General features: G+C 35.3%; 4 protein-coding genes across 4 annotated transcripts in view; 2 read left to right on the top strand and 2 right to left on the bottom strand.

Annotated features, from left to right (window-relative positions):
* Window positions 1-2,812: 2,812 nt before the first annotated feature.
* Window positions 2,813-13,792, top strand: LOC120334164 (NXPE family member 3-like). The gene is made up of 4 exons (XM_078120433.1): window positions 2,813-3,728; window positions 5,537-8,048; window positions 12,411-12,541; window positions 13,070-13,792. The coding sequence occupies exons 1-2, from the start codon at window positions 3,073-3,075 to the stop codon at window positions 6,528-6,530; spliced, it is 1,650 nt and encodes a 549-aa protein (XP_077976559.1). The 5' UTR covers window positions 2,813-3,072; the 3' UTR covers window positions 6,531-8,048; window positions 12,411-12,541; window positions 13,070-13,792.
* LOC120334162 (uncharacterized) lies at window positions 8,811-10,010 on the bottom strand. Its single transcript, XM_039401614.2, has one exon. It carries the CDS (start codon window positions 10,008-10,010, stop codon window positions 8,811-8,813), a length of 1,200 nt encoding a protein of 399 aa, XP_039257548.2.
* A 491-nt stretch (window positions 13,793-14,283) lies between the features above and the next one.
* The window catches only part of LOC120334160 (elongator complex protein 1-like), a 29,304-nt gene continuing 15,693 nt past the window's right edge, over window positions 14,284-27,894 (bottom strand). Inside the window, exons 24-29 of the mRNA XM_039401612.2 lie at window positions 27,580-27,765; window positions 26,959-27,078; window positions 26,339-26,444; window positions 26,036-26,163; window positions 15,599-15,853; window positions 14,284-14,818 (exon numbers count right to left, since the gene is read on the bottom strand). Coding sequence (XP_039257546.2) covers window positions 14,754-14,818; window positions 15,599-15,853; window positions 26,036-26,163; window positions 26,339-26,444; window positions 26,959-27,078; window positions 27,580-27,765 — 860 coding nt within the window. The 3' untranslated portion in view covers window positions 14,284-14,753. The remainder of the gene's footprint in view (window positions 14,819-15,598; window positions 15,854-26,035; window positions 26,164-26,338; window positions 26,445-26,958; window positions 27,079-27,579; window positions 27,766-27,894) is intronic.
* LOC120334161 (coronin-1C-like) lies at window positions 21,202-24,124 on the top strand. The gene has a single exon (XM_039401613.2). The coding sequence runs from the start codon at window positions 21,265-21,267 to the stop codon at window positions 22,675-22,677; it is 1,413 nt and encodes a 470-aa protein (XP_039257547.1). The 5' UTR covers window positions 21,202-21,264; the 3' UTR covers window positions 22,678-24,124.

Below are 27,894 nucleotides of genomic sequence, written 5' to 3'. Positions count from 1 at the left end.
GCCTTCCAAGTGCGGTCTCAATAGAATTCGACTTGAAATCGGTGTGTATCTTTAATAACAATCAGCAGACAATACTCAAAAGCGAATGTCGAGCATGAATCAGAAACGTAGAAACAGGCTACATAGAATCGAGCTCGACAATATTGTATTAGAAAAAATACAATAGAATGCTGTTATGCTGTATGTATTTATGAGCGAGCAAAAACGCGATGTGTATTTATCTTCAGACCAAATTAGAAATTTTTTTGCCGTTATATACAGTTGAATACCCGACACCTGATTATTTGGGCAACTTATGCAAATTCCTATAAGGAGGAAAATTTTATCCCTTGCAGATGCCTAGAGGTATTTAGAAAAAGTATATAATACCTATAAAGAAGTATTTACACAGCGATTGTAGAACCATTTCGTTTTGTCAAATAAATCGCCATTCAAAAAGGACACGTTGTCGGACGACACAGGTAGTTAATAAGTAACAAAATGTGGCTTCAGTACAAACAAATATATAACTATTGCTGACCTATTGCTGACCTGTTGTAGTTGTAGCGATGAAAAAGAAAGCTTCAAATTTATTTTAGTCTAATTCAATTTATTTAGTTTATTATGTTTTAAAAATTATAATAGTTATTATATATATATTGCTGGTAAGATGTATTAAAATATATCCACATCGCATCATCGCCATTTCAATATATGAAATTATTTATAGAACAGTTACACAAGATTTGTACTGCATCGTTATGTCAGCCAAATCGCCATTCGAAAGAGGCGAGCCATCGGTCGTAAATATAAGATTACTATACAAATATTTCTGCGTCACAGCGATTCTATATCAAAGAAATTGTTGTCAGTTATTATGTGTCCAATGGTGGCTGCGGATCAAACATATTGCTATAGGTATATTTTTTTAAAGGAGTAGAAGAACAGAGTCCGTACTGAGAAAAACAGCAAAATAACCGCTGTTAAATCAGTAATGGTAGCCAATATGCTAATTTCAGATGGATGTGTTCTGAGTGGAATTAGGAATAGGTCGGTCGCTCTACAATCGATCACTGATTTGTGAATTAAGCATTCTGAAGCATAAAGTTTCAACATAATTGATAGTAATGTGTAGAAATGAGCGAATTTTGGATTTAAAAAATCGTACCATTGTTCGAATCATACAATAAATTACAAAAACTGAATTTTGCTGCAAAGTCCCCATGTAAATTATAAAACATTTTCTTTCATGCTTATATATATAATGGAAGCCTCTGAAAACGCGAAATCTATAGAGGAAGGGTAGCAATGACCAAGTTTTCATGCTTGATAAGATATTCATATATATATGTGTTTTTAAATATAACATGACTATACTGAGACATTGATGTTAGTTAATATGTGTCAAATGGTGGCTGCGGACCAAGCATTATGCTATACCTATATTTATTTTAGTAGTAGAAGAGTCCATACAGAGAAAAACAGCGAAATAGCCGCTGTTAAATCAGCAATGGTAGGAAATATATATGCTCATTTCAGATGGATGTGTTTTGAGTGGAATTAAGAATATGCTTTTATGTTGAGTGTATTTAAAAACGAGCAAAATACATTGTGTATAAAATGCTTAGTATAGCATGAATAAATTTAAAATGGATTCTTATCCATATGTCTTTGTTGGGCAGTTAAAGCCAGGTTGAAGATTCACTCTTATCAAATTGCTAATAATGGAAAGTGTGGCAATTTCAATGGATACCAAATTTAATGAAATAATTCGAGTCGGTCTGACGACTCAGACATCAACATTGTCCCGACTAAAATAAATTTTGTTTTCCTTTCTCAAGTATCATCTTGAACCTCTGTATAAATGTTTGAACGCGTAAAAACTATTTCTATCCATCATAAAAATAATCCCAATTTATCCTCCTATTACTACTTTCATATGAAGAGCAACAAAGTCTTAAGTGCTTGGGCCCTCCGAAGGCCATGATCCGCCACTGACGAGGCCACATAAAATCGAGCGCGACAAATATTGTTGAACTATATTGGTGCCATCGTTATGCCATTGAACACTGAGGCAGCATTGAAAATTTGTCTGTGGTGCCCTCTTTTTCTTGGTGCCCTATCCACGTGCTTACTATGCTTAATCCAGATCTGGGCCTGGTCCACTTTTCACGCAAATGAAGGAATCGGAGAACCTCAAATACACGTCCCAATAACCAAGTCCTGACCACAAACTTATGTCAGTTTATTGTTATAACAAGTCCATGCTTTCAAGAAATTCAAGTCTGTAAACAGCGGCTAACATGCACACGGAAACGTTCTGTGCCTTCCAAATGCGGTCTCAATAGAACTCGACTTGAAATCGGTGTGTATCTTTAATAACAATCAGCAGACAATACTCAAAAGCGAATGTCGAGCATGAATCAGAAACGTAGAAACAGGCTACATAGAATCGAACTCAACAATATTGTATTACAAAAAATACAATAGAATGCTGTATGTATGTACAATAGATTTGTTTTTTCGAAATGACATCTACCTTTGAAAACTATTGAGTAACGATGCTTTAAAGTGACATTAGCGATAGATTATAAAAACAGCCATTCATTTCGGTTCGATGAGTTTCGCTACATCCTATACAAGTGTACGACATATGAATGGTTCATGAATAGCTTTATGAGACAGCAAATGGTGACGCTACGAAAATCGAAGCAGTTTACGGCAAAGAAACCAGAAAAATAGTTATGATGTATAATTGAGGATTTTAATTTCAGAACATTTAGCTCGCCTTTACATGTTGAACATTGCTTGCACTACGTTGTTCATATATTTATTTATTTAAAATATTTCTAGATTTAGAATCTTGCATATATATATCTTGGAGTTGGCAGATACAAATTAAAGCATAATTTTGCAACTAAATGTACCGGGATGTAAAAGCATTCGATGTACTGATATATATATGAGCTTTTAGCACTTGAGCTGCCACGGTGGAGAAACGTTTGAATTAGTCTTAGAAAAATACACATCGTGTTGTCTTTTGATCGGAGTGTCCGCGGCAAGCAACGTACTGTTCTTCTGTCATTAAAGATAATGTTTTCCACGCACAAATATAAATATCTTTTTATGGGTTTGACAACGATAGTCGTTGTGACAATGATTTGGCTGCGTGTTGACCATGGAATTGCTTATAACTCCAGAAATCAAATCTACAAAACATTCAACCATCCAGACATTTGCGAGGTACATAATGAATTTGAGTTTGGAAATTGGATTGATATTTTCCCCGAATTGAAAGCAATGCAAAAATTTATGTCTGAGAAAAGGCTAGGAAATTTATTTAAAAGCACTTCTGCGAAAAACACACAACTGATTATTCCAAACATAATATACAAATTGGGTGATAACTTGAAAGCCACATTAATAGCAAAAGATTATGAAGGTACTCAGAAGATGTACGGTGGAGACTATTTTCGAGCGATTCTTCGACCTGTGGGTAAAACAAAAGATGGAATATCGTGTACAATTGAAGATAAAATGAACGGAATTTATTTGATTCAATGCTTGTTAATATGGTCAGGAGATTCTGAGCTTCATGTCTATGTATTGCATCCCAGCGAAAGCGTGATGTTCCTCATGCTAAATACTACTGATTCAAATGGAGGTGTGCGATATAAAACTAATTTTATTAACTCTAAAAAGGTGAAAGAATCTTCAGTATGTGCACTGGATTTTGGGAATGAATACAGGTATATCAATTACCTAATTTGTGTGAATTTGGCAGATTTTGATGGTAATTTCCCTATGACCAACATTCCTTTTTTGGTTAATTTCTCTGGCATTGACTTTGTGCTCTGTCTTGTAATTCAAGTCTTTGAGCTACAAGCAGAACTTGAACTTCATGTTTGCCAATGTAAAGGTTTGGGAATTTAGTTAACTACCAATTCCCCCATTGGTACATATACAGCCAAACATGTGCATATACAATCAATCTTTATGACATCATAGATTAAAACCTACTCACCGTGTTCATTTACCACTTGAGGCTGAATATGTATGGGACATTATACGAAAATATTATGAAGAGTTGCCGGATGACGCTTATATCATAGCATTTATGATATATTCTTTACACTTGTTATAAATAATTTCTTATCTTCGAATCAACAACCGTTTAGGAGTTTTGGTGAACGTAAAAACACTGTCACATCTCACCATGCAGCAAGCGTAGCTTCGGCCTACATAATAATTTAGCGGGGCATTTTAAATTAAACAAAATATGACGCGAGTAAAGATAGACAAACTTTAATTTGATTTTATATAGTTTACTACCACTGATTAAATATGGAAGTCCATTCAGAGAAAATTTGAGTTTCGTTGTTGCTACTAGCACATTTTTAATGTTAGGAAAGATTAGCTGTTGATGGATATTATGACATCACAGATTGTGACATGTGTAAGTATTTCTACTAAAGGCGATTGGGACCTCCTGAAGTATGCGCACCAAGATGGCGCACAACCTGAACTCAGATTGTGTACCAGGTTAGGGTTCAGGTTATGCGATATCTTGGTGCGCATACTTCAGGAGTACCGGCGGTTGAATCAGTATGTTTCATTTCGCACACATAACATATACGGGCAAACGCATTGTTCCAGCAAGTATACTGTAATATGTATGCACAAGACTTGAAATGCTGTATTTTAATATTGGGTCAGCCATATATGCATGTGGCATTGGCTTCGTATGTAATCACTCAAATAGCTGTATGTGTATATTAGGTTGGCTATATATTCATATGGCATTGAGGGCATATGCATATTTGGTTAACTATATATGTATTTTAGTAGGCTGTATTGACACATTTTGGCTGTATATGTATATCGTGTTTCCAGTCATTAAATACAGCTTAGTGTTAAACAATTCGTGTTTCATTGCTAACTATAAAAATCATATATATATATATTTGATATATTCGCAGGCTTGTTCATGGGACATAGTTTCTTGTCCCATCCCATGGCAATTATCCCTGTCCCATCCCATCCCATGGGCTACCCGTTGGAATGAAATTCAATGAAAATTGTTAAATTTAGGTTTAGCGTCTACTAAATAAGACTACATACGAAGAAACATGCAACACAACAAAATTTACGGAATTTGTTAACTTTATATTCGTAACTATTATGCATGTGTCCATCAGCCCCTTCACGAAGTATATTATAATGCTGAATATATTTTTTTCTTTATAACTAACAAGAGAGCTATGCTCAAATATATGGACACGGAGTCCATAACAAATTGTTTTACCATCATTTCCTCGAAAATCATACGGTTTTCGTGTCCCATGGATATACAAATGTGTACTGTCCCATCCTATCTATGGGACGTTTACCTTGGATATCCCATTCCCATAGACAAGCCTGTATATTCGCCGTGCGAATGAAATACGAATTGCCGGTCGGCACATTTCCCATGTTCCGATGATCTATTCTATATTATGCAACAGCGACGATTTTACTTGGGCACATTTATGAAATATTAAAATACACATTTTTACAGTTTACCTCAACTATGCAACTACTCCCATCCCAGAAATGGAGAATCTTGGTATTGTGTAAAACCACTTTCTGGAGAATGCAATGACATTGTATGGCAAGTTGAAGACGTAAGAGAAGTGCAAGTGATTCCAAACGTGAAAAATAATCCATTTTATGATACAAATACAAACTGGAACGTTAGAATCGACAATGGTAGCAGACGAATTCATGTGATCAACAACAATGTAACGTGGAATGAGACAAAACGACTCCCTTGCAAGGAAATGCATGAGCACAATCTCAATCCGAGTGTACCAACTGGTTTTATTCAAAATGGCGAATGGAAGTCACTCGTTTGTAATAATTCTGAATACAACAAGCAAACGATGTTGAAATGTTTAACTAACAAATCAGTATATTTCATTGGTGACTCAACTATTAGAACTTGGTATGAATTTTACCTTAAAGAATTAAAGGCAAAAGAGACGCTCGTTCAAATTCCAAATTCTTGGTCCAGTCCAAGAAGGGCAGTGAGCGAGAAGCACAATATAACATTACATTATAAATCCCATGGTCCTCCATTGCGAAATCCAGGGCCTCCTATTTCTCGGCCGTACGTTACTGATACTCTTGAAAATATTCCTAATTCTGGAGACAAAAATGTTATTTTCTTCAGTATAGGTTTTCATTTTCAAGTTTTTACTCCACAAGTTGTAATGCGCAGAATAAAAGTGATCAAAAAGGGATTTGTCGATATTCAAAAAAGACTACCGGGTATTCAGATTTTTGTGAAAGGATTTCACACTCATACGGAAACAAAAGCTGTCATAGCAAGTGATTGGTTAAGCTATCGTTTCGAAGTAATTTTGCGACATGAGTTTGGTGAAATGAAAGGTGTTACATATTTAAGTATGTGGGACGCAGCTGCTGTGATTGAAAATCCATTAATTCATCCAACTGGCAAAGAGGAAATTTTATTTTCCGGTATATTCCAATCTTTTCTTTGTAGTTCTTGACATAATATTAACAATTGATAAATCGTTGTTGGTAACTAGTACTTACGCAGTGAAAGGGTCTGGTAGCAACCATTTATTTTTGTTATTGAACATTTGCTCAAATATGTATTTTTACGAGCAGTAAAATATTTCTCTTTTTTTTTGTAGCTTAAGTTTAATTTTGTTTACAAAATCTATAATATAGTATAGAAGAGTACGAAATGCCCAAAATGGCTCTAAATTTTAGTAGGTCTTATGATATTTATTAAAAAGCAAATGCATATGTTTTATTTAATTCCAGATTCGAATGAAATATATAATGTATAAATACCCTTTATATTCTGTTACATCGTCTAACTATTAAATATTCTTTGGATTCCAATATCCAAGTATCGATCGTATTTATACTCCAATTACGTACCTCAATTATCGAATCGCGAAATGAAAAGCGGCCTTGAATTTAGTCTCTCATTTCAATTATTATCTCATATATATGCTTTTTATATCCATTTTGCAAAATTATGTTTATCGTGCTAAGAACGTGGCGTATATATTATCGAGTGTTTCCCACACAATCTAGCAACTTTAAGGAGCCGACAATAAACACAATTTGGTTTCTGCCAAACTAAATACTTATCATTATTTTATGCTTTTGTGCCGGCGGATCCGTATGTATATACTGTAAGGATGCTGTAGCAAGAGTAAAGATAACAATCCTAAGTGATCCAATGGTCTTGCTGCACACAAACACAAATATATATTTCTGTAATTGAACTATGTATGTCTGAAGAATTCTTGCGAAACGACGTTACAGAAATATTTGTGTTAGTGTGCAGCAAGACTCTTGAATCACTTAGAATAAACGCGGAATTTACATTTTGCTTCGAGGGACTGGATAGGCATATTCTATTCAGTTTATTACACTTTGGACAGTTTTATTTATCCAAAATAAAATGGAAAATACAACACATCAACTCATTTTTTCCGGGTATATTTTAAAAATTCCAAGTGCCAGGAACCCAGATTTTGGCGACAAAATATTTCATATTAATCGCTTTGTGACCAGGAAGTTTTTCAATTTGTTTACAAATCCTACTACATCAACAATTCTGTATTAAAAAAGACTTGTATTGAAAAAGAATTAAATAATTTGCGAAGGGTAATTACTTGCAAAATGATTGACGCAAGATGATTTCCTTGCGAACCGGTTTGCTATCAGAGCGCCATGTTTTCTCAATCTATGAAACAATTGGCTCGTTGCGTTCGATATTTCCGCAATTGTCGCCTGTTTGTAACCCGGCCTTTCCAAATATTTTCTTTCTCGTATAAATATACTTGTATGGAACTTTTTAGTTTCACAACACATTGACTACGAAGCGCAGTAGGTCTGTAAATCGACAGAGTATTTAATTTGATATAGGCAAGATCTGGCATCGTAAAACGAGTTGATGGAAATGTACTGTTTTCAATCAAGATTCTGCTGGCTACAGCTGGTATTCATCCTAATTTGCTATTCTGCAGCTGTGGGGGGTTTACAAGGTAATAATATTTATATTTTCAAGTGTTATGTTGTGATTGAGTCTTCCGTTTTATTTGCAAAACAAAAATAATTCAGTTTGTACTTCTATATCTACTGTATATATATATATATTTAGTTATTTGTTTGCTGTTACATTTTGAAAATACCAAATTATGTTTTGCTTTAAAAAGATAAGCTGCCACGCTGTAAATGATTTAGAGTGAGTCACGCCATTGTTCTTCTACTTTTTTGATAGAGACAAAAATTATAGCCTATTCTAAAAGTATAAAAAAGTAAGACCAAAAACGCGATATCAGTTGTTACTAAAAACGCCATTATGATTCGATTTGAGCATCGGTTCAATTTGTGCCAAACGCTAACAAACAGGAAGAGAAGATGTATCCACTTCTTAGGAATTCCCCTTGGCGAGACCAATTATCTTGCATTATAATGTTCAGCGACACAATTGTAATATTTTTTAAACGGTCGTCGACACCAGGCAATGGAGCAATACTATATAGAAAAGGGGCCTCTTCTGGATTTTTGTTTTGAAATTATTACGTTGAGCGGTTTAACTTCATTGAGTAAAACCAGTTGTGTTATAAAGTCGTCATTCATCAACATGGGTACGCGTTCGCACGTCCACGTATTCGAGCATAGACCGCGCTTTTAAATATTATCTGATAAACGAGTCCAAATACTTTTAAATCTACACATGTATTTATATTTATAAAAACTATTTATAAAATTAAAAAATACAGACAAAGAGAAATAATATTGCATCAGAGACATTGGTAAGCGTGTATACCAGTATGATGAGAAAAGGCAATATTTTGACTTGAAAAATCTACAATGGTGTTGCATTGTGGGGTTATTTGTGTGGGATATACTAGTTGGGTTCCTTGAGTTCCAATGATCGAATCGATTGAAAACGTACTGTGTCGACGTGGGTGTGATTGTGCGGAAAACATCGGTCCCGTGCGGGCTTGTGAGACAGTTTCCTGTGACACCATAGCAGCATAACGTTGATGTGCTATTGCCAATTGACGCTGGTATTGCAGAGAAGCATACTGGTTACTGTCGTGTTGTAGACTAGGACTAGGATATTGCGGAACATGGTATGACGTGAAAGTCGGTTGACGGTACGCCGGATAATAGTTTTGAAATTGGTTTGATATTGGCTTCAGGTAAACCTGCTTCGCTGCTTCATATAAGTTTTCATTGTTTGGATTTTGTTGTTCATACTGACTTTCTGAATTAAATTCAGCTTGTTGGACTTTACTTTCTGTGCGTTTGAATCTTTTTCGTCTTCTTAAAAAAGAACCGTTTTCAAACATATCTTCTGCTGCTGGGTCAATTGTCCAAAAATTTCCTTTCCCAGTCATACCTGATTTTCTGGGAACTTTGATAAAACAATCGTTCAGCGATAAATTATGTCTGATGGAATTTTGCCAAGCAGGAAAACGTTTTTGGTAGTATGAAAACCGTTTCATAATAAATTGACAAATTTCTCCCAAAGTTAATTGTTTTCCTGGTGACTGAACAATTGCCATAGTGATCAATGCAATATACGAATACGGAGGTTTGACATCACAGGTGTCTTTTTTGTTAGTGCCTGCGACTTCTGGTATTTTAGCAAGAGTTGCAGTATGTTGTTTGATTTCGTCTACGGGTTTCATAGTTGCCGCACTGTTTCTATTTCCATACGGATGGAACCTTTGGTTAGAATTGCTTCGGCCTCTTCCAAGGTGTGCTGGAGCTGGGGTTGATACAGCTAACGGATATGGGTATCCTACTCTTTCGTTGTTGTACTGTTGGGGTTGCATAAGCAGCTGGTACTTGTTTGGTCGTATTGGGCTGACAAAAAGTGGAGAATCACTCGTTGGAGAAGGCCTAGGGATCTCAGAAAGTTCTGATATACCACTATCCGCACTGGAAGGTCGATGATATTCACAAGTTGAGGATATTTCATTGATCATCATCGTATTGGTTGTTGGTCTACGAAAGTGAATATTCTTGAATTCGACAGCAGTTGATTGTATTAAATAAATGAGCTTTTCTATTGTAGATTAGTTGCTATGAATATGCAATTTAACAATTGAGTATGATTCTTTTGGTATTGTAGTGAGTTAATATACATTCTCCCAGCGTTCCTTTTTTCATTCACAGCATCTTTTCAAATAACCGTCTTGTAGTAATGTAAACAGATATTTTCCTTGAACTTCGTCAGTTTGTTTACAAATATTGCACCAACTTCCCAGGGGGTGAAAAGGTAAACATGTATTGATAAAAAATATGTTTTAAGCTTTGGGGTTGATAAATTTTATTGATAAGATAATAAATATAATAAAAGTTTTATGCGATAAGAAAATTGTTATCACAATGCCAAAATGTGATAAGAAAGTTCGCTTTGATTTCATAGATCAATGGTTTCCATTATCAGTGAAAGTGACTTGATATTGAGGAATTGTTATCAACAAAATTATATGTTCAAAAACAAGTCAAGCATTCATCTGAAGTGTTTGATGATATGTTTCGGATGGACTTTTGTATCTAAAATATTTGGCGTGTGTCTTTCATGGGAAACTAAGAAAGAGCGAAGAACAGATTATGAAACTCTTTTTTTTGTTGGAAGGTATAATAAATTGTTGAGTAAATATTTTTGTCCTGATTGTAAAAATAGCATAAATTTTATAATGGACGGGTCAAAAATTATACAATACAAAGTTATTTAAGCAATGAGAAATTCACTGTTGGAATATTTTCCACAAGGGTTACAACCTTTAGTTGGTATTGTATGGTTTTGAGCATTACACATGCAGCGCTTATAGCAGGGCTGAGACAATTTCTGATACCCCATTTTAAGATATTCATGTGCGAATTATTGTTTATAATGCTGCGATAAATCTTATTATAAAATCAAGTTTGGAACGGAATTTAACTGTAATAGAAGTATATTTTTCGACCATCTTGCCTCAATGTTATTTTAAGTTTAAGTAATTTTGTTTCCCGAACGACATTGTATACGGAAAAGAAATAGGCTACAAAGTGACATCTAGTATTTGTATATCTCCCAAAACCTTCTACTTTGATTCATGTATCTCCGAAAAGAAACCGCTGTATCTAACAAAACAAGTTGCTAGAAGTGTGAAGATCATTTGTATTGTTATTTCACAAACGTCACAATGGATAGTTTAAATTAGGGTCGGTTTTATCATTCATTTTGTTTACTTGCATCAATTCTTGACTTAGCAGGTCACCGGAAAAACTTGAGGATCACTTTGTCACTCGCGGGTCGAAGGTTTTTCATCGGCGGATTAAAATATGCACGTGGTAGACTTTCGATATTTATAAGTCGTACAAATCACTTTTATATGAACATATTTATATATTATATAAACATAATTTGTACACGTTTTATAAGTACGAAGGTGGCATGACTTGGTTACACCACCATTTTCTTGGCAATTAATTTTAGAACGTGCGGAATTGAATTTGCCTTAAAACTCGTTTGTGATCATCCCTTTATCACGCTCCAATACATTTACAACATAATACGCAAATGGGACTTTTCATTATTAAAACCCCAGCTATACGGTGCGCGGCAACATTATCACAATCACGAATTGCAAATCATTCATTTTTGAGTAATTTGTCTGGAATTGAAGGTTACTTCTCGACCCACATTTATTATAAGAAAAGTAGCATCATAGAAAAATGAGGTCAATGACCCCGGTGTCAGACAAATAAAATGCCATTCCAATACTTGCGGTTCTCATCGTGTAGAAATACGTGATTGAAAGCACAGTATTACAAATGAGACGCCTACTAGAAGCAGTTCACGTACGCAAGCTTCAGTCAGTCAGTCCGTCTGCTTCAGGGATTTGTATTATGGTATATCTATATATGTATGTATTAGTATTTGTCTGGACATGTAGTTGTCTCCTGTTGTATGTCATCATGACTATATATTAAAGGTCAAATACCCTTTTGACACCTTTCACTGAATTGAACCCAAATAATCATACTAAAGAAAAATATATTGACGCCACGCCAGAAACCAGGACACGGACCAGGCGGCGCTCTGACTTGAAAAACGCGGGTTCAAATTCGTCTGTGAAATTTTTGGGATCGATTTTTGACAGAATCCAAATATAATACGCGGTATGTGAGGTGTGCGTCAGACTTTTTTGTAGAGTGAGAGTGATTTCAAACTTCGCGGAATAGAATGCACTGGGGTAGAAGTTCCAAACTTCTTAAATTAGGGAGTAGAAATTTATAAGTAAAATAGAGTAATGGTATCCAACGCTTGAGCTTTATACTCGACGACATAAAATTATTTTGCTGATATATATTTAAATTTTTACCATAACTTTTTTCAGGAAAGTTTGTCTTCGACAAAAATGACGTTTCCATTACTGACGAGTCTTCTCCTCTGCAATGCCTGTGTCAACCAAATTGTGGGGTTTCGACAGATAGTCATGTGACATGTAATTCGGGCGACCTATGCCAGGTAGGACTTTTGAAACGTGTCGTGCAAGTACACTGTCGTTTTTTGAGTTAACTCAGGGAACCAAAACACCATTTCAAATACAATCGAATAATGGCACCCAGTAAATAAAATAGCAGTTAAAATTCTGCCTCGCAACGGGTTTACAATGACGTCATATGGGGAATGTTGCCGCATTATAATAAATTTACGGATGTTTATGGCACTTGTTATTTCGCTGGTTTTCATTTGGTGGATCATTTACTGAACATGTACCGGCAAAATAAGATCTTATCAAGGCCTATATATTACATGTATCTCCTCACTGAAGAATTGCACGATTTTCAAAAAGAACAAACGGAAAAATATTGCCAACGAGTTTTACGTGCCCCTAATAATTAATGCCTTTCAAAAAAATCATTTTTAAGAAATCGAATGATAATGTGTTCTCCCAAAATTAATGCCCTGTCTTCTTTTGTCGCAAACAATGTGCAGAATTATTTTGTTTAGAATTTTTCAATACATTTTAAGAGTAAAAATTTCTATTTCAAGATAACTGTATTGGAAAACGGCGATGTGTACGCAGGATGTACCACAAAAGACTACTGCGAAGACCCAGGCGATGGAACAAGGTGCTGTGTGGAAAATTTATGCAATACGCAATCCTTGAAAACTCCTCCAACAAACAGCCCTTCAGGGCCACCTACTGGTTACGCGACTGCAGCACAGGAAAACATTCTCGTTATCTTGTTGTGTGCAACAATTGTCTGCCTCGTGCAGTAAAAAGCAGCCTTTTTCAAATAGTAAATATTCAAAATAATGGGGGGGGGGCAAAAATAACGATGGGGCACATATAGCTGTGCAATTTTGCTCGCTGTCTGTAAATGGTTTTAAAATATATTCGTTTATAATGCTGTTCCGTCAAGCTATCACGTTCGAACAAATATGATCACAAAAGGAAAATTGCCAACCGAAATAGGTTCTGCTAACAAACCATTCTGATATTAGTCAATATAACTTTATTTGTAGAAAAAGTGTAATTGAGATTTTGGTTGCCGACCTTTTGTGCTCTGTTGTGGAACAGTTCTAAATCGCTGACGTTGAGATTCATACAATATAGCCCGGAAGTAAATAGAACAATAGTCACTACACGCGAAACGAAATTTAGATATTAGGTCGCTCTTCTGCATAGGTTGCCAATTCAATAACGTTAGCTCAATATTTTTACCTGCTTAACATTCATTCTTTTTGTAATAAAATGAAAAGGTTTCTTAAGTTGAGAGTTGGCTCTATTTTGTCACTTTTCAAAATCTTGAAAAGTTGAAATCGAAGAACTGTGGCAGTATATTTGATTGCTTTAACGGAGTCCGTTACGCTACGTTCTTGCATGCTTCATTTTAGGGGCAAATTTTGACAATGTAAGATTCACTCGGACAACGTCACAATAATAAGACTTTCATACCAGGGATCTGTCCTTTTTGAAACCAACACAACTAATCTTTTTTAATCCTTACACAATAAATGGGATAACCAAGTATCTCGCAGATAAACTGCAGCGCTATATCCTCAAGACAATTTCCTTCTCTGACCGGCAGTTTTGCAACGTGATTTATGACCGCTGCCATATAAGGTAATAAGAGATCGTGCGAGAGGCAACGCTGAGTAATAACAGAAACCATAGTCTTTCAGCTACGCTCAAGCGATATAAAGAGTTACTCATTCAAGGAAATAAACCTTCCAGCCTTGCACAAAAAGGAAATGCAGCATACCATAGGCGGTGATGTATTTTTATATTATAGGCAGTTTGAGATGCAGTAAAGGGCAGTGTTTGATCTTGTTGAATTTGTAGGTTTGCGACGTGTGGTACAGATTATCTTCTTCGACTGTAAGGTTGCAGCAAACAGCATGGGAGAATTAATTTTGCGATATTATGACATTATCATTTTGCCAACGCTTTTAAGCTTTATTTGAAGCACTGGGCTAAGGATAATTAGATCATATTGTATGGTGCGATGTTATTCATAGAAATTTAGAAATCAGAGCATAAACCAGTGATCACAGAGCAGAGTTTATGCTAACACTCACAGTATGGCTTCCCCCAGCCTAAATGTACTAAAAATATATGTCATTGATGAATTCCGGTTGTTGCACAATTGATTGTTTTAAGATGTAATTGTGAAAAGTCCAGGTTACACAATCGCCGATCAAATATGGAGATAAAGATTTATAGTTTATCTTAAAAGCCGGTCATCCATGACTGACTTTTGCTGTCAAATTTTGGCGTGACAAATAAATCCAGATCTGAAAATAAGTAATAGTTAAGCTAAAAATTTGATAGATATAATATACCTCCAAGACCCAGTCAATCAATAACAAGAAACGAATACATAGGTTATGAGTCCTATGATAGGTTGCAAGTCATATGGATGAGTCTGTAAGTAATCTCTTGTTTTTTTTCATATATATGAACATTGACTGTTGAGATCTTTTTCATACTAACGAAATATTAATATCTTCACCCGGCGTCATTAAGATCTGTAGTTTGAAATATTCTCGATACTAAGCCTATGGTATCGATTTCATGAGGGCAGTGTCTTAGCATTTAGCATGTTGGATTTGACTACCAGGGCTGTGGAATTGGGGAAAATTCACAATAGACTTTAACTCCCGAGAAAATCAAAAACTTTTGCATTTGCTAGCCTACCATAATATACTATTAGAACTTGGTCGTTGTTGAAATACCAGACTTTTCATGGTAAAGTGTGAAATTCCAACAGCAAGCGATTCTAAATTTTGACGAGTTTGGAAACACGTTTCCCGTTTCAGATACAATTAAAAATGCCAAAATCCGACTCCTATCTCCTCCGGCTTATTAATATTAACGAATTTGAGATAACACTCCGTAACTCACCCCACAGTATAGTACTGAAGTTAGTCCGAAGACTGAAGTTAGTCCGAAGACTTTCCCAGGCGGAAAGTGTGAAATACCGTTCAAAACTTGATTTAGAAATAACAATACAAGCTAATATATTATTTATGAATAAAGTATATACGCTTCCTTGACACGGCATTTCAACATACCTTTAAAATCACGTTTTTCTTCGTTATTATCATTTCTATCAGACCTTCGGTTTTGCATTGATGCAACTATGCTATTTACTGTAGATTGCGGACCAGTTGTCATGGTCTGGTCATTTTGAATCAGGTCTTGTGACCATATTGTCGGTAAGAGTCGACCTATGATTTTTCTAACTTCGGAATATTGTTTCTGGAGAGTTTCTGCTAAACTGTCCATGTGCAGCAAAGCAAGATGTAAACATAGGTTTTTAACGTCACCTGTGACAAAGAAAAAATCAATAATTTGTTGAAACTCTGTGGATTTCTGTTTCGTGTTATATTGTAACTACAAGGATAGACAAAGACATTTCCTATGCTTTTTTTTACATCAAGCTGTGTAAAGGGACGGAAACCTATGGACAGGGGGTATATTCACTTGGATAACACAGACAGTACTCGAACTCGTAATAGAACTAAAATAAGAAAAATCGAAATAAATTTAGGCTTAACCCGGTACACACACTCCGTGAGTACCGTTTGAACTGAAGTACTGGATATATGGTACACCAAAGACGAACATTTAATTATGACAGTTATCTACTAGTGGGTGGGTTAAAAAGATCAGAGTTTAATAAATTGGGTAGGAAATGCTAAACAGAAAGTCCCCGACCCTTCCAAAATGCAAGTTTCTTACCTAGCAGTGGGTACTGCGAGGAGATAAAGTATAAAAACTGTGTATTTTTTGTTTGGGTCACATCGGTGTGCGTTGTGAGACAATTTATAACTCGACATGAAAATAATGCTGAATAGTAAGTTTGCCAGTCTATAGCTGACATTCTGCAGGTTTATGATTGTTTATGCACACCAACATTAGAAAACGTATATTCTGTAACAACTAACAACCATCATTAGAAAATACTTCGAATACCACAACGATGTATATTGAGTTAAAACGAAACGAGTTGTTTATTTACAAAACAAAGCACAGAGTTCATCGCCAATTAAACCCGCCTACACGCTCTAGGACTGAATCTCGGATTCACGTCCACAAACCATAACTTATAATCATTCAAAATTGATCCGCACTTAAACGTTATCGGTGTTTTCGTGGCCAGACGTGATCCGTGATCCATCGAACTTAATATTTTCTTATACAGGACGCAGGGCGCCTTTGTTTAAGTGTTATGTGTCATTTCCGTCTGTATATACGTGCTGGTTGGTTGCAAGTCGGGCTATGATTAATACAGCTTGCAATAGTTAAGCTATAAAATGATAGCAAGTAATTTCCATTGCTAAGAATGGACGACGAAAGACAACATATTTCTAGTTTACTTGCCGTTCATGATGAAAGATTTAATCTGAAAGAGCTATTTTGTAGAGCAATGTCGGTATCTTTGCGCACGGGCTAACTCATTTCAACATTGAAAATCATGGCTGAAGTACGGGTTCGAGAATATAGCTAAAGCCTGTAAAGCAAATAAGTAACTATAGAATTACTTTACGACCTGATGTATTTAAATTCAAGAGGCGATATTTCTGGAAAGTTTAGTTTAAATTTTCGTTTTCATGTGCGTTCATCCCATTGACGTATTTCAAATAATATTTTGCATGTCCAAATATTCGTCAAATGATGTTAGAATACCTTCTCGATTACAGCATTAAAGGTATTGCGTTCGGTTTCGTGACGTTCACTTTTTTGCCAGTGTATAATGCCAAAGCGCCGAACGCCAATTGAAAATCTATACCATTAGTCGATACACTTGTAACGGAAAGTGGGAGGCTTATGATAGACTATGGCAAGTGGTTACCTATTGAAGATTTGTGAACATTCGCTATTTATAAACTTCTATGATAATCAAATTTGCTTGCTTTAACTTGAGGAAACAAATTTATGTGTGAGTGTATATTAATACAAGAACGATAAATATTAGTCTAAAACTATTTTCGAAATTTTCAGCTTTGAACCTATATAAGGAGTAAAACGCTACAATAGCGAAGGCGAAATAATACAATATTTATAAGCTAAGCGTATAATATTTCTAACGTATACAAGACAGATAGATGATCTTGTTGTCTGTAAGAATGGACAATATTATGTACAAGAATTCTGTGCGGCAATATGGCAGATTTGGGCGGATTTAGCATAGCAGGTTGACGTGAGTTTCCGAAAGACATTTAAAGGATTATAATTGAATTATAATTACAATTAGTTATATAAAAACCAAATTGTTAATTTTACGAGTAATTCAGAATATTCTAATATGAAAATGTACAAATCTGCGATTTCATACATAACAATCAGACTAAAACAGGCAGCTTATATTTTTGTGTATTATAAAACTAATCTAAACCAAAGTCTGTATGTTTAAATCTGTACATTACATTTCATTGTTGAACAGAAATGATATTTGTCTATATTCGAAATTAAATTCTTCGAAACATCTTTCGATTTTGGTATAATAAGTTGAAATGAATTTCGAAAAAATTGGAATTGGAAAAATTGGCGAGGGGGTTATGAAACACATGTTTATGTCATGTCACGTGACGATGACAAATTCAAACGGTGATCACCTTGAATACAGTTCACCATTAATTTACAAATAAATTTTATGTTATGGGTCACCTAATGATTCATTGATCATTGCGAGGCAAGCATGTATGTCATACGCATTTCCTGGGCAGCCGCGCAAACATATGGGCGGAAAGTAATTAATTAATGGCATCATTTGGATAACGATAATTTCAAATGATACCGTCACAGGTTTGAAATAGTTTTTTTGGTGCTCCCGAAGTATGCGAACCAAGATGGCGGACATCGGAACGTAACATGGGTAACAGGTTAGGGTGAGGCGATAATTTTTTTCCAATTTTCCTTATTTTAGTCCTATTATCAGTTCGAAGACTAGCCAAGAGCCTCCCGTAGTATTTATACCTAAAATTATGGCCTAACCCTAACCTAGTACACATATTACATTCCGATGTCCGCCATCTTGGTTCGCATACTTCGGGAGCCCCGTATTTTTTTTATTTGTTTTGTTGCTATCGCCATTACTAACAGGGAACTTTTTGCCTGTCTAAAACGTGGTATATTGGTTCCACTTTGGAACGTATTTAGTGAGATATCAGAAATAATACAAATGCATGTTATACCTATCCCACAATACCGTGTGCACCAACCAAAATTTACTCCACATTAGGTTTAAATTATCGCATAGCTATACGTCTATATTAGATCATCATCGATGAAAAAAAACAGAAAAATACCGAAATATATGAGTATTAATATCAAAAATATTGACGAAAATATAGCAATTTCTCATTTTGTGTTTTTTTACTGGAACGTTCGACGCCCACTTACAAAAAATAATGAAGTAGATAGTCGAGCGGTCAGTAATAATTAAAAGGGTAGTATGTATTTAAAAAAAAAAACGCTCATGACCGGTTTAGCATAATACTAACACATTCTATTATCCTGTGTATCGCAAAGTGGAAATCGTAGAGGTTCATACGTAAAACTGGATACGACAAACGGAGCTTGACCCTAGCGTCCACAAAATTTGAATTTGTGTTGAAAAGGTAGATTGCTCAGTCATTATTAGGTGACTATGGGTGAAACACTCTTAGTAAATTTCCATTATTTCGTCACAAATACAGAACAGCGACAATAGTGGCCGATTTTAACTTATCGTTTTATTACCGAAATATATAAATAATAATAAATGGGAACGAAGAACGGTAGCGACATTAGTAATACCATGAAAACGATGCGGATACGCGCAAAGAGATTCAAACTGAGTCTATTCTCACAAACTCTGAAGGTTTTTTCAACACTTTTAAAAATATTCAGCAAAACGAGTTGATTTCAAAAGTATTCATCAAATCAGATCATTGCGTACAAAAACAAATATTCTTCAAGCAGTCGCGATCATATGCGCTCAAGTAATCATTAAACAAAATAAAGATTTGATAAATTGAATTACCTTAAAATACAAGTATATTTTGTAATTTTTTACAAAAGCGCAAAACTGGATCGCGGAAATGCGCCATGACGTAACCATGATTGCGCGGCGTATGCATCCGGTAGGCTGGATGATCTCACACAAGCCTATGCAAGCGAGAGAGGCGGTGGTTCAGGCATTCGGCTTTTAGAACGCGATGCATTAAACGCAGTTCTCTGAGATAACTAGAAAAAATACTATGTCAGGGCGTGTATATAGTGTGGAGTTGTTTTGAGGTGGATAAGATACACAACTGCAATGGTAATAGTTGGATATATTATTTTAAGCGAATCAATAAACGGGCACGGCTATCATTGTAGAAACAGCAGTCGTTATCATGTAGTTCATTGTCCCAAAATCTCAAAGTTTCGAAACGTACATCGACGAAATGGTCATTTTGTTTCGTTCTAAAACTTGAACAATGCAGGCACGTGCAATTTATTTATAAGTCGGTATGTTATTCATAGCCAGATTCTTCATGAATGACTATATTTCCTACTTGGGCGTTCCTACATACAAGATTTAACATAATCTTGAGACATTATTTGAGTTTCTTGGCTATATGAATTCAATGTATATTGGCAGTGCTTTTAACCCATGGTAGAGTGAAATTTCCCAACTGGCGTTTGAAAACGAAATATGGCAAAAGGTTAAGTTTGAGCGTTTGTTAAAATCCTTTGAACTCAAGTACACTCGCGCATAGGTAATAAGTCGTGAAATCCAAAAGGACAAAATCGTTCAGTTTCGAAGGCGGCCAAATTTATTCAGAAAGCATTCTATTATTTATACAATTCCATGTGCGATACATGCATGATACGTACTCAAAAGACGCGGTCCATTCATGGGCCATAATCGATATAAAACTTCCTGGCGCCCTTCAAAAATGCCTTTTTCAAAATGACACAAGAAGCCGGATGACGTTATTAAAGTAGATCATGTTAATATTCCAATAGGTGACAATATTATGAGATTAAATGCCAACAATTTCTTCAAACTGCTTAAAATTCAAGTCGACTTAACTTTATTAAAGAATATAAACCAATACACTATAACCAAAATTTACGGAATTCACATGTTTATTATTACCTTATCGTAAGGTTCAGCATTCTGCGACCCTGACATGAACAGCAAATGGGTGTGGCGCGTAATAATTTTCCGGGATCTCGGTAGAGTACCTGGCAAGGAGCAACACAGTACGATGCGATTTTCACGTTATTTCGGGAAACCAATTATTCAGAAATTAGTTGACGAATGTAATGCAAAACAATTTATAAAGAATATGGCAGTAGGACTGGAATTACATATTTATTCCAAGGAAGAGGAAAGACGGCTTAATCATATGGCGAACCACAGCCTCTGTTCCCATAACTAGTTCATATCGGGTATGGGATTGGTAAGTCAGTTATTGCTTTCTGATGCATGGACTCGATAGCAGAGGCAGCCCACAAGTCCAGCAAACCTTACCCACATAATTATCTCACACGGGATTCGAACCTGCGAACACACGCAGAGTAATTATAGGTGCGATGGCAAGCGTATTTTTAAGGCTTAGCACGATGTGCCACAACGCCGAGTTTCGAATTGATAGCTTCATCGCACTCATTATTTAATATTGATTGAGTAATAACTCTTCTTCTTATCATTTATAGAAATAGCTTACAGTCAGTAAATTGCCTGAAACTTCACGCAAAAATGTCGTTTGTTCGCACCAGTAAATTTCGTCATGTTTTCGGAACACCATATAAGCCAGAAGTATGCTTCACCGATTTGAAAGCTGATGGAACGGGAGACACAAATTGTGCCGTCAGTACTAAATTTTTGGCTGTGATAAAGGGCAACAAAATTATTGTGCTTCCGATTGATGAGCCAGGAAGACAAGACGAAAACTCCAGCAGCTTTATTGATGCTAAGCAGAAACCCATGGACTTGGCTTGGTCTCCTCACAATGACTACCTGCTCGTCAGCGGCCATGAATCAGGGGATGTTAACGGATGGGTAATTCCCAGGGAAGGTTTAAAAAGCATGATGACCCAGCCGTTCTGGGAAATGCACGGGGCTCATACAAGAAAGGTAACAACCGTAGCTTGGCATCCAGTTGCTGAAAACATCATAGCTACCGGAGGATTTGACCCTTTTATCGTAATCTGGCATTGCGAAAACCAGACACCAGCGTTCCAAATTGATGTAAGTGAACAACCAACTAACTTCGCTTGGAACTTCGATGGAAGTCGCCTTGCTATTACAAGCAAAGAAAAGACCAAAACAATGAGTCTAAGCGTCGTTGATCCACGTACTGGCGAAGTCCTTACTAAAAACACGGAATGCAGCAAGGGAACAAAGGCAACCAAAGTAGCTGTATTAAAAAATGGCAACATCTTAACTGTCGGAGCTGGCAAAATGGCCGACAGAACCATTTCCTTATGGGATGGTAACGACGTAACAAATCGTCTTTGTGAGTTAGATGCTGGCTGTTCTAGTGCAGTGTTGAATTTTTATTATGATCCTGATCTCGAAATATTTTACACATTCGGAAGGGGAGAGTCTGTGATCAAATACTACGAGATTGAGGGTAACAATACAATACATTTTCTGAGTCATTACACCTCTAAAGAAAGCCAAAAAGGTGGAAATTTCCTTCCAAAACGGGGCGTTGATTACAAAAGTTGTGAAATCGCAAGATTTTTCAAGTTGACTACAAATAAATGTGAGCCCACATCCTTCACTGTGCCTCGTAAATCAGAATTATTTCAAGACGACATATTCCCTGATCCGGCTTCGGGCGAAAAAGGACTAACCGCGGATGAGTGGATTGGTTTACAAAACTGTGACCCACCAACGAAGCCTTTTCAAGAGCTAGAAAGCACTAGCACCGGAAGGGAACCACCTACAGTGAGAAAAAATGCCAGAAAAACCGTCCCAAAATCTGTACCAGATCATCCAGACAACGGAAAGAGCAATGGGACGGCAGGTGTGGGTATCGCAGAGTTAATGGAAGACATCAGAATGCTCAAATCGACCGTGAAAAAACTCAGTAAGCGGGTTACAAAATTGGAAGAACAGAGTTCACTAGAAAATGGAGGAGAGGAAGAAGAAGAGGAAGAATAAATATTTTTATTGATTCATAATGATGGCAATAAATAACATCATTGTAACAACACTTCAAGTTTCTGTATGATTTGATCAAACTGATTTCAAAGTGAGAAAGAATCTGCTATCTGATTGATCATATTGAGAAAGTAGAATAATATCTCAAGTCATAAGAAAACGTACTCAGGTCAACCTTTTTTCCAATCCGTTTGATGAAGAGCTTACTTATATTGAGTATGTCGAGTTGAGTTACTTATATATGCTTAAATATTTATGCATTTCTTTTTACAATACTCGGAAGAATTTTTATGTTAATATTTTTCTTATTTGTGATATTTGTTGAAAACCACTGATTGTAATGTCATAATATAAATATATTAAACCAAATCATGACATACAAATTAATCAAAGCATAATGTTATCCAACTCATTGCACCGAGGCGATAACAGGGATACTTTTGCCATGTAATTTTATGGGAGTCTTCATTTTAACAATTACCATAACCTCAATTCAAAAGTTTGAGCACTCTTTCAAACTAAATTTTCACAATAAGAATATGGCCTACTTAATAGGAAACTTTATCAAAAGGTGTTTTAATCTTTGGTAACTTGTAATATATTTTCATACTTCTACAATGATCCAAATGCAATTTGGTTTTCTGAAAATATTTTTATTATCATCACAATTTTGTTGGAGTGATCGATATGCTTTTACAAAAAATAATTGGTTCAACAAGTCAGCATGATTACGCATTCAATGCAAAATTTGTAACAGCATTGATAACCTCATTTTCCAAAAATGCCAGTTTGTACCCACTCAACACGACCTTTGATGATTAATTACAAATTTTCTCTATTTTCAAGGAGAAAAAATTACCTTGAATCAAAACCAATGCAAAATTTTCAGTTTTTTCAAACTGACATAAATCAGAATGACATTACGTTTTTTGTTGTAAATTTTGTAAGCTTAACCAAGTCCGACAAAGGATAACTTTATAAATAAATTACATAACTTTATAAATAAATTACAATTTTTCCAAGTACTTCTGTTTATATTTACAATTTTAAAAACAGCTTAGCTTTACTAACCATTAAATATACTTCATTGTCTGGTTGGAGTATTACAATGCAAGAATCAAACTTGATTATCACCTCAAATAACCCTGCTTCGTTGGTATTTTCGTTTGGGACAGGAGGAGTTTGTAACTTTAATTTCAAAGACCTTTTTTGTTTTTCATTTTAATCTTTTCACAGCATGAATGATCGATTTATAAAATTGACACCAATCATGGTGATTTGAAAATGGGAACGTATAATAATAATTTGATTTTTTGATTTGTTTATGGCTGTGTCTTTTTTAGAGCAATCTATGTAATCAGATGTTTTTTGCTGTCGATTGTGTCTGTAATATTTGAAACAGGTCACTGAAACTTTTCATTATTCAGGAATAAAGAGTAAACATGAATATTCTGGCTTTTCTTTATTATTTATGTGAACTTCAGTTTGTATTGTGTGTATGTAACACACGCATATTCGAACACATCTTTCTACACATAAGTTGTTTAAAGATGATCCTCAAGTACAGATGTTAAGGATATTTTTTATGGGTCTTCGAGTCTGTAGTTCGTCATACAACAATGAGGACATGATAATTTATTATCATTTATTGAGCGATGTGATCATCACAGTTTGTCAAGAAGATGTGAGGCAAATAATAATGTTTTCCGCCCTCCGGGTTAGTACTAGTGTATGAATCGATTCAAATCTTTGGCATAGTGGTTGCCATGTGGATCAAGTCATACTGGGGCTGCACAACGAATTCCACAGCCTTGCAGAGTCTTATTCACTGCAGTTTAGTTTAAACAAAACCCATCATTTATTTATGAAAGCTGCAGTTCAAATTTATTAGCTCTTGGCAGAGATGGTTACTATCGAAACATACTGTGATTGGCTGAAAATTTTGAACATATCAAAACAAATACTACTACATAGTGCCAAGTATTTCTAAATGAGCGATTAACGTTCCAAAACAGCGTATACATTAGTTTCAAGTCCAGATTAATTTTCACATCTTTGATCTTGAATTATATTCGCTTGGCATTGCATTACTATTTCATAATAATGGTGAAAAAGGAAACCTTTCGAAATCTTTTTCATATTATTTTTATAGATATTTGCAAAGAATTCCAACAAAATTTTCATTTGAGTACTACCCTTGTTGCAATTAGTATAGATTTGATTCAGCATCTTGGCACAAAGACTTGAGCTAATCATGACATAGAAAAATCAGAAAAACTTAACTTAATAGTGAAGTAAGCTCATCCATATCATGTCATTCTCAAAGAATACAAATTGAATATTTAGGAGATGTATTGGTTGATTAGTGAAATCATCCTCAAATTTACAGAAATATGGAATCAATAACGAAGCTCTTTGCCATTGTCTCAGTAAAGTACATACAATTCTGTTTTTCACATTGATATCAACCATAATTATGTGTCACTGGAAATCTGTATACTTAATTTAATATTTGCCTTATCTGTTTTGAAATAATGTTCAATAGATCACAGATAAATGCATTCTACACAATCAGTGTCACTCAAGTACGTTGTTCAAAAAAACATACAATGAACCCACAGTGTGTTTCACAATTCAGAACTGCAATGACCTGCATTATAACTTGTGACTCAAATCATTTGATGTGACTCATCAGACAAAACTCAACTTACTTTTATATTAAATATTCAGATAGTTTCAGACTAAACGATAATGATATCTATAAACAACATTGGGTTATGAAAGGCAAGTCTACATTTCAAAAACTATGTAAATTTAACCACTTTCCAGCATATAGTGTGGAAGGTCTTAGAATCTATAACTATCTAGAACTAATTTTTCCATATATGAAATATACTACCAAGATTGTACTTTTCCAGTCTGGTACTTATTAATTTTTCTGATGGCACAGCCTCAATTGATGAATATTGCAAAATATTTGGTTAATTTATTGACTCCTCGCTTGTATTTTAAACTCAAATAAAATTCGCTGACCTGGGAGTAAGTGAATCCATGACCCATGACATAACTGTAGGAAATGGTAGTTTGATGAAGGAGTGAAAACTTAAAACTAGTCAAATTCAGAATCTAAATATCAGCTGAAACTATAAAACCGATGCAAATAATGAAGTTTCCCTTGTTACAATTTTAAAATCAAAGAGTTTCAAACAGAATGATGGATTATTGTGTAACTTTTGAAATATTATATCGGGAGATTGAGTTGGTTGAGTGTTACTTAAAACTAAGTTTGATTCTACAACTTTGGAAGTTGGCGATCATGAAATTGATTACAAAAGAAATTGCACAAGTTCTTCCTCACCTGAAAGTTCATCAACAGCATTTATTGCAACTTTGAGTGAATGGAGCAGAGCAAGATCCTCAAACCTACTCCCTTCCTTGAGAGAGTATCCCCGTCGCTCTTTCTTTCTTCTACTTTTTGAGGACCGCCTAGTTGAAAAAATAGATATTCATAGTGTTGCCGAGACCGACAGCTAAATACACTATATATTTCAGTTTTATTTAACAGTTTAAAGAGGTCAAAAAAATTTGGAAATGACGAAGAAAATTGTATTCCATAAGATGTTTCTTTGACCAGTTTTATCAGTTTCTAATCATCTCATACCCGGTACTTCTGCTTGTTGTGCTAGAGGGACGACTGGTGACTGATCCTGCCATTGTGCTGCTCGTGTCAGAATATAAGTCAGAGTCCATTCCTATACCTTCGACCCCTAAAAGAACACAACGATATTGTTGAATAAGTTTCACATATTGAAAAACATTACAATTTCAGTAAGTGAATAGAGCGCATTAATTCACACTGGTAATGGTCGGAGGACAGTGCAAATAGCAACACAATGGGTGAGAAACTGTAGCATCAATTAGCAAAAACTGTAGCGAATTAATTAGAATCACCAAACAAAATTAAAGGTTAGCAGGTTCAAAACCTGTGGAGGATAATTATGTTCGAGAGGATTGCTGGACTACTTGCCCCCATAGGCGTGGTCACATGCTGGTCAGTTACAGCTTCCTAAACCATGAAGTCCGTGCCTTTAAAACATAACCGAAAGAGCTACCATGCTTTGGCATATGATTTTGTTTTTTCCCGCTCTCCTCTCCCCATTATAAATAGGAAAATTCTTATTTAAACCTGCTTGCTTATACACTATTTTTCATCACCAATTTACATTGATTACTGGAAATTTTAATTTTGCAGAAGCAATACCCACAACAGCAATAACATACCATCCAATAAAGCCTGCATTCTTTGCTTTTCTTTCAGTTGTCGAACGGTTTGCAAACGTGCTGTCTGTTGTTCAATCAAGTTTTTGTGAGATTCCAAGATTTGAAATGTGTTCTCATGCGCTGGAAAAGAATTTACATATTTATCTTGAGGGAGAGGAAAGGCGATAAGACAGCTCAATAATATAGCAAACCATGGCTTCTTGTCCGGTTACCACTGTATGTTGGGTATGGGGTTTGTAAGTCAGTTATTTGTTTCAAATACAGATGCCGAGTATGAGTTTGATGTTTGTCAGGAATATGGTCATTCAAATATCGCTGAATACTGAATCGAGCAATACAATAGGGATGAAACAGATGAGATTGCTGAACCCCATGTTGCAAAATTGATTGGCTATTCCTTACCAACCATAATTGACTATCTCATGAAGTATTTATGAAATCCCATCCCAAATTGAATATGCTCTAAAATAAATGATGCCATGTCCGAAGTGATGTTCCAAAAACACCTCCAAAAAATTCCATTTCAACAGGAAATTATTTTGAATTTTAGTCAAATACTGCCTCATACAGACAATAACCTACACACTTTTTGCTAACAAGCAAATTTAATTGTTTCAATACCTTCTTTTATTGATGGCAAAACATGTGTTTCATTTAAGTCCGTTCTATTGTGTTGTTGAGTCATTCGTAAAGCAATCTGCCACAATTGTGCATGAAGTGCAGTTTCAACAGCTTGCTCAATATCATGAGCATGATGCTCCAAAATTTCCACAGCTTCTAAATGACGACTTGTTGTCTTGGCTTTCTCTGAAAAAAAATATATAATTTAACAGTCATGGTATTCATGAGTACCACATTATCAATCAATCAATCAATCGTTTATTTTGTCATCACAAAAAACACGTTCAAACATAAATGACACAATGAATAAATTAC

This window comes from Styela clava, chromosome 15 (assembly GCF_964204865.1).
Source record: "Styela clava chromosome 15, kaStyClav1.hap1.2, whole genome shotgun sequence".
In the NCBI taxonomy this organism is placed as follows: Eukaryota; Metazoa; Chordata; class Ascidiacea; order Stolidobranchia; family Styelidae; genus Styela; species Styela clava.
The sequence above is the reverse complement of the archived record's forward strand: the minus strand, read 5'-3'. Positions and strand labels throughout refer to the sequence as shown.

Bases quoted from the DNA above. Each gene is read 5' to 3' on its own strand.
- LOC120334164 (XM_078120433.1), top strand. From the start codon at position 3,073: ATGTTTTCCACGCACAAATATAAATATCTTTTTATGGGTTTGACAACG. The intron at 3,729-5,536 runs GTATATCAATTA...ACATTTTTACAG, and splicing joins GATTTTGGGAATGAATACAG to TTTACCTCAACTATGCAACT.
- LOC120334162 (XM_039401614.2), bottom strand. From the start codon at position 10,010: ATGATGATCAATGAAATATCCTCAACTTGTGAATATCATCGACCTTCC.
- LOC120334161 (XM_039401613.2), top strand. From the start codon at position 21,265: ATGTCGTTTGTTCGCACCAGTAAATTTCGTCATGTTTTCGGAACACCA.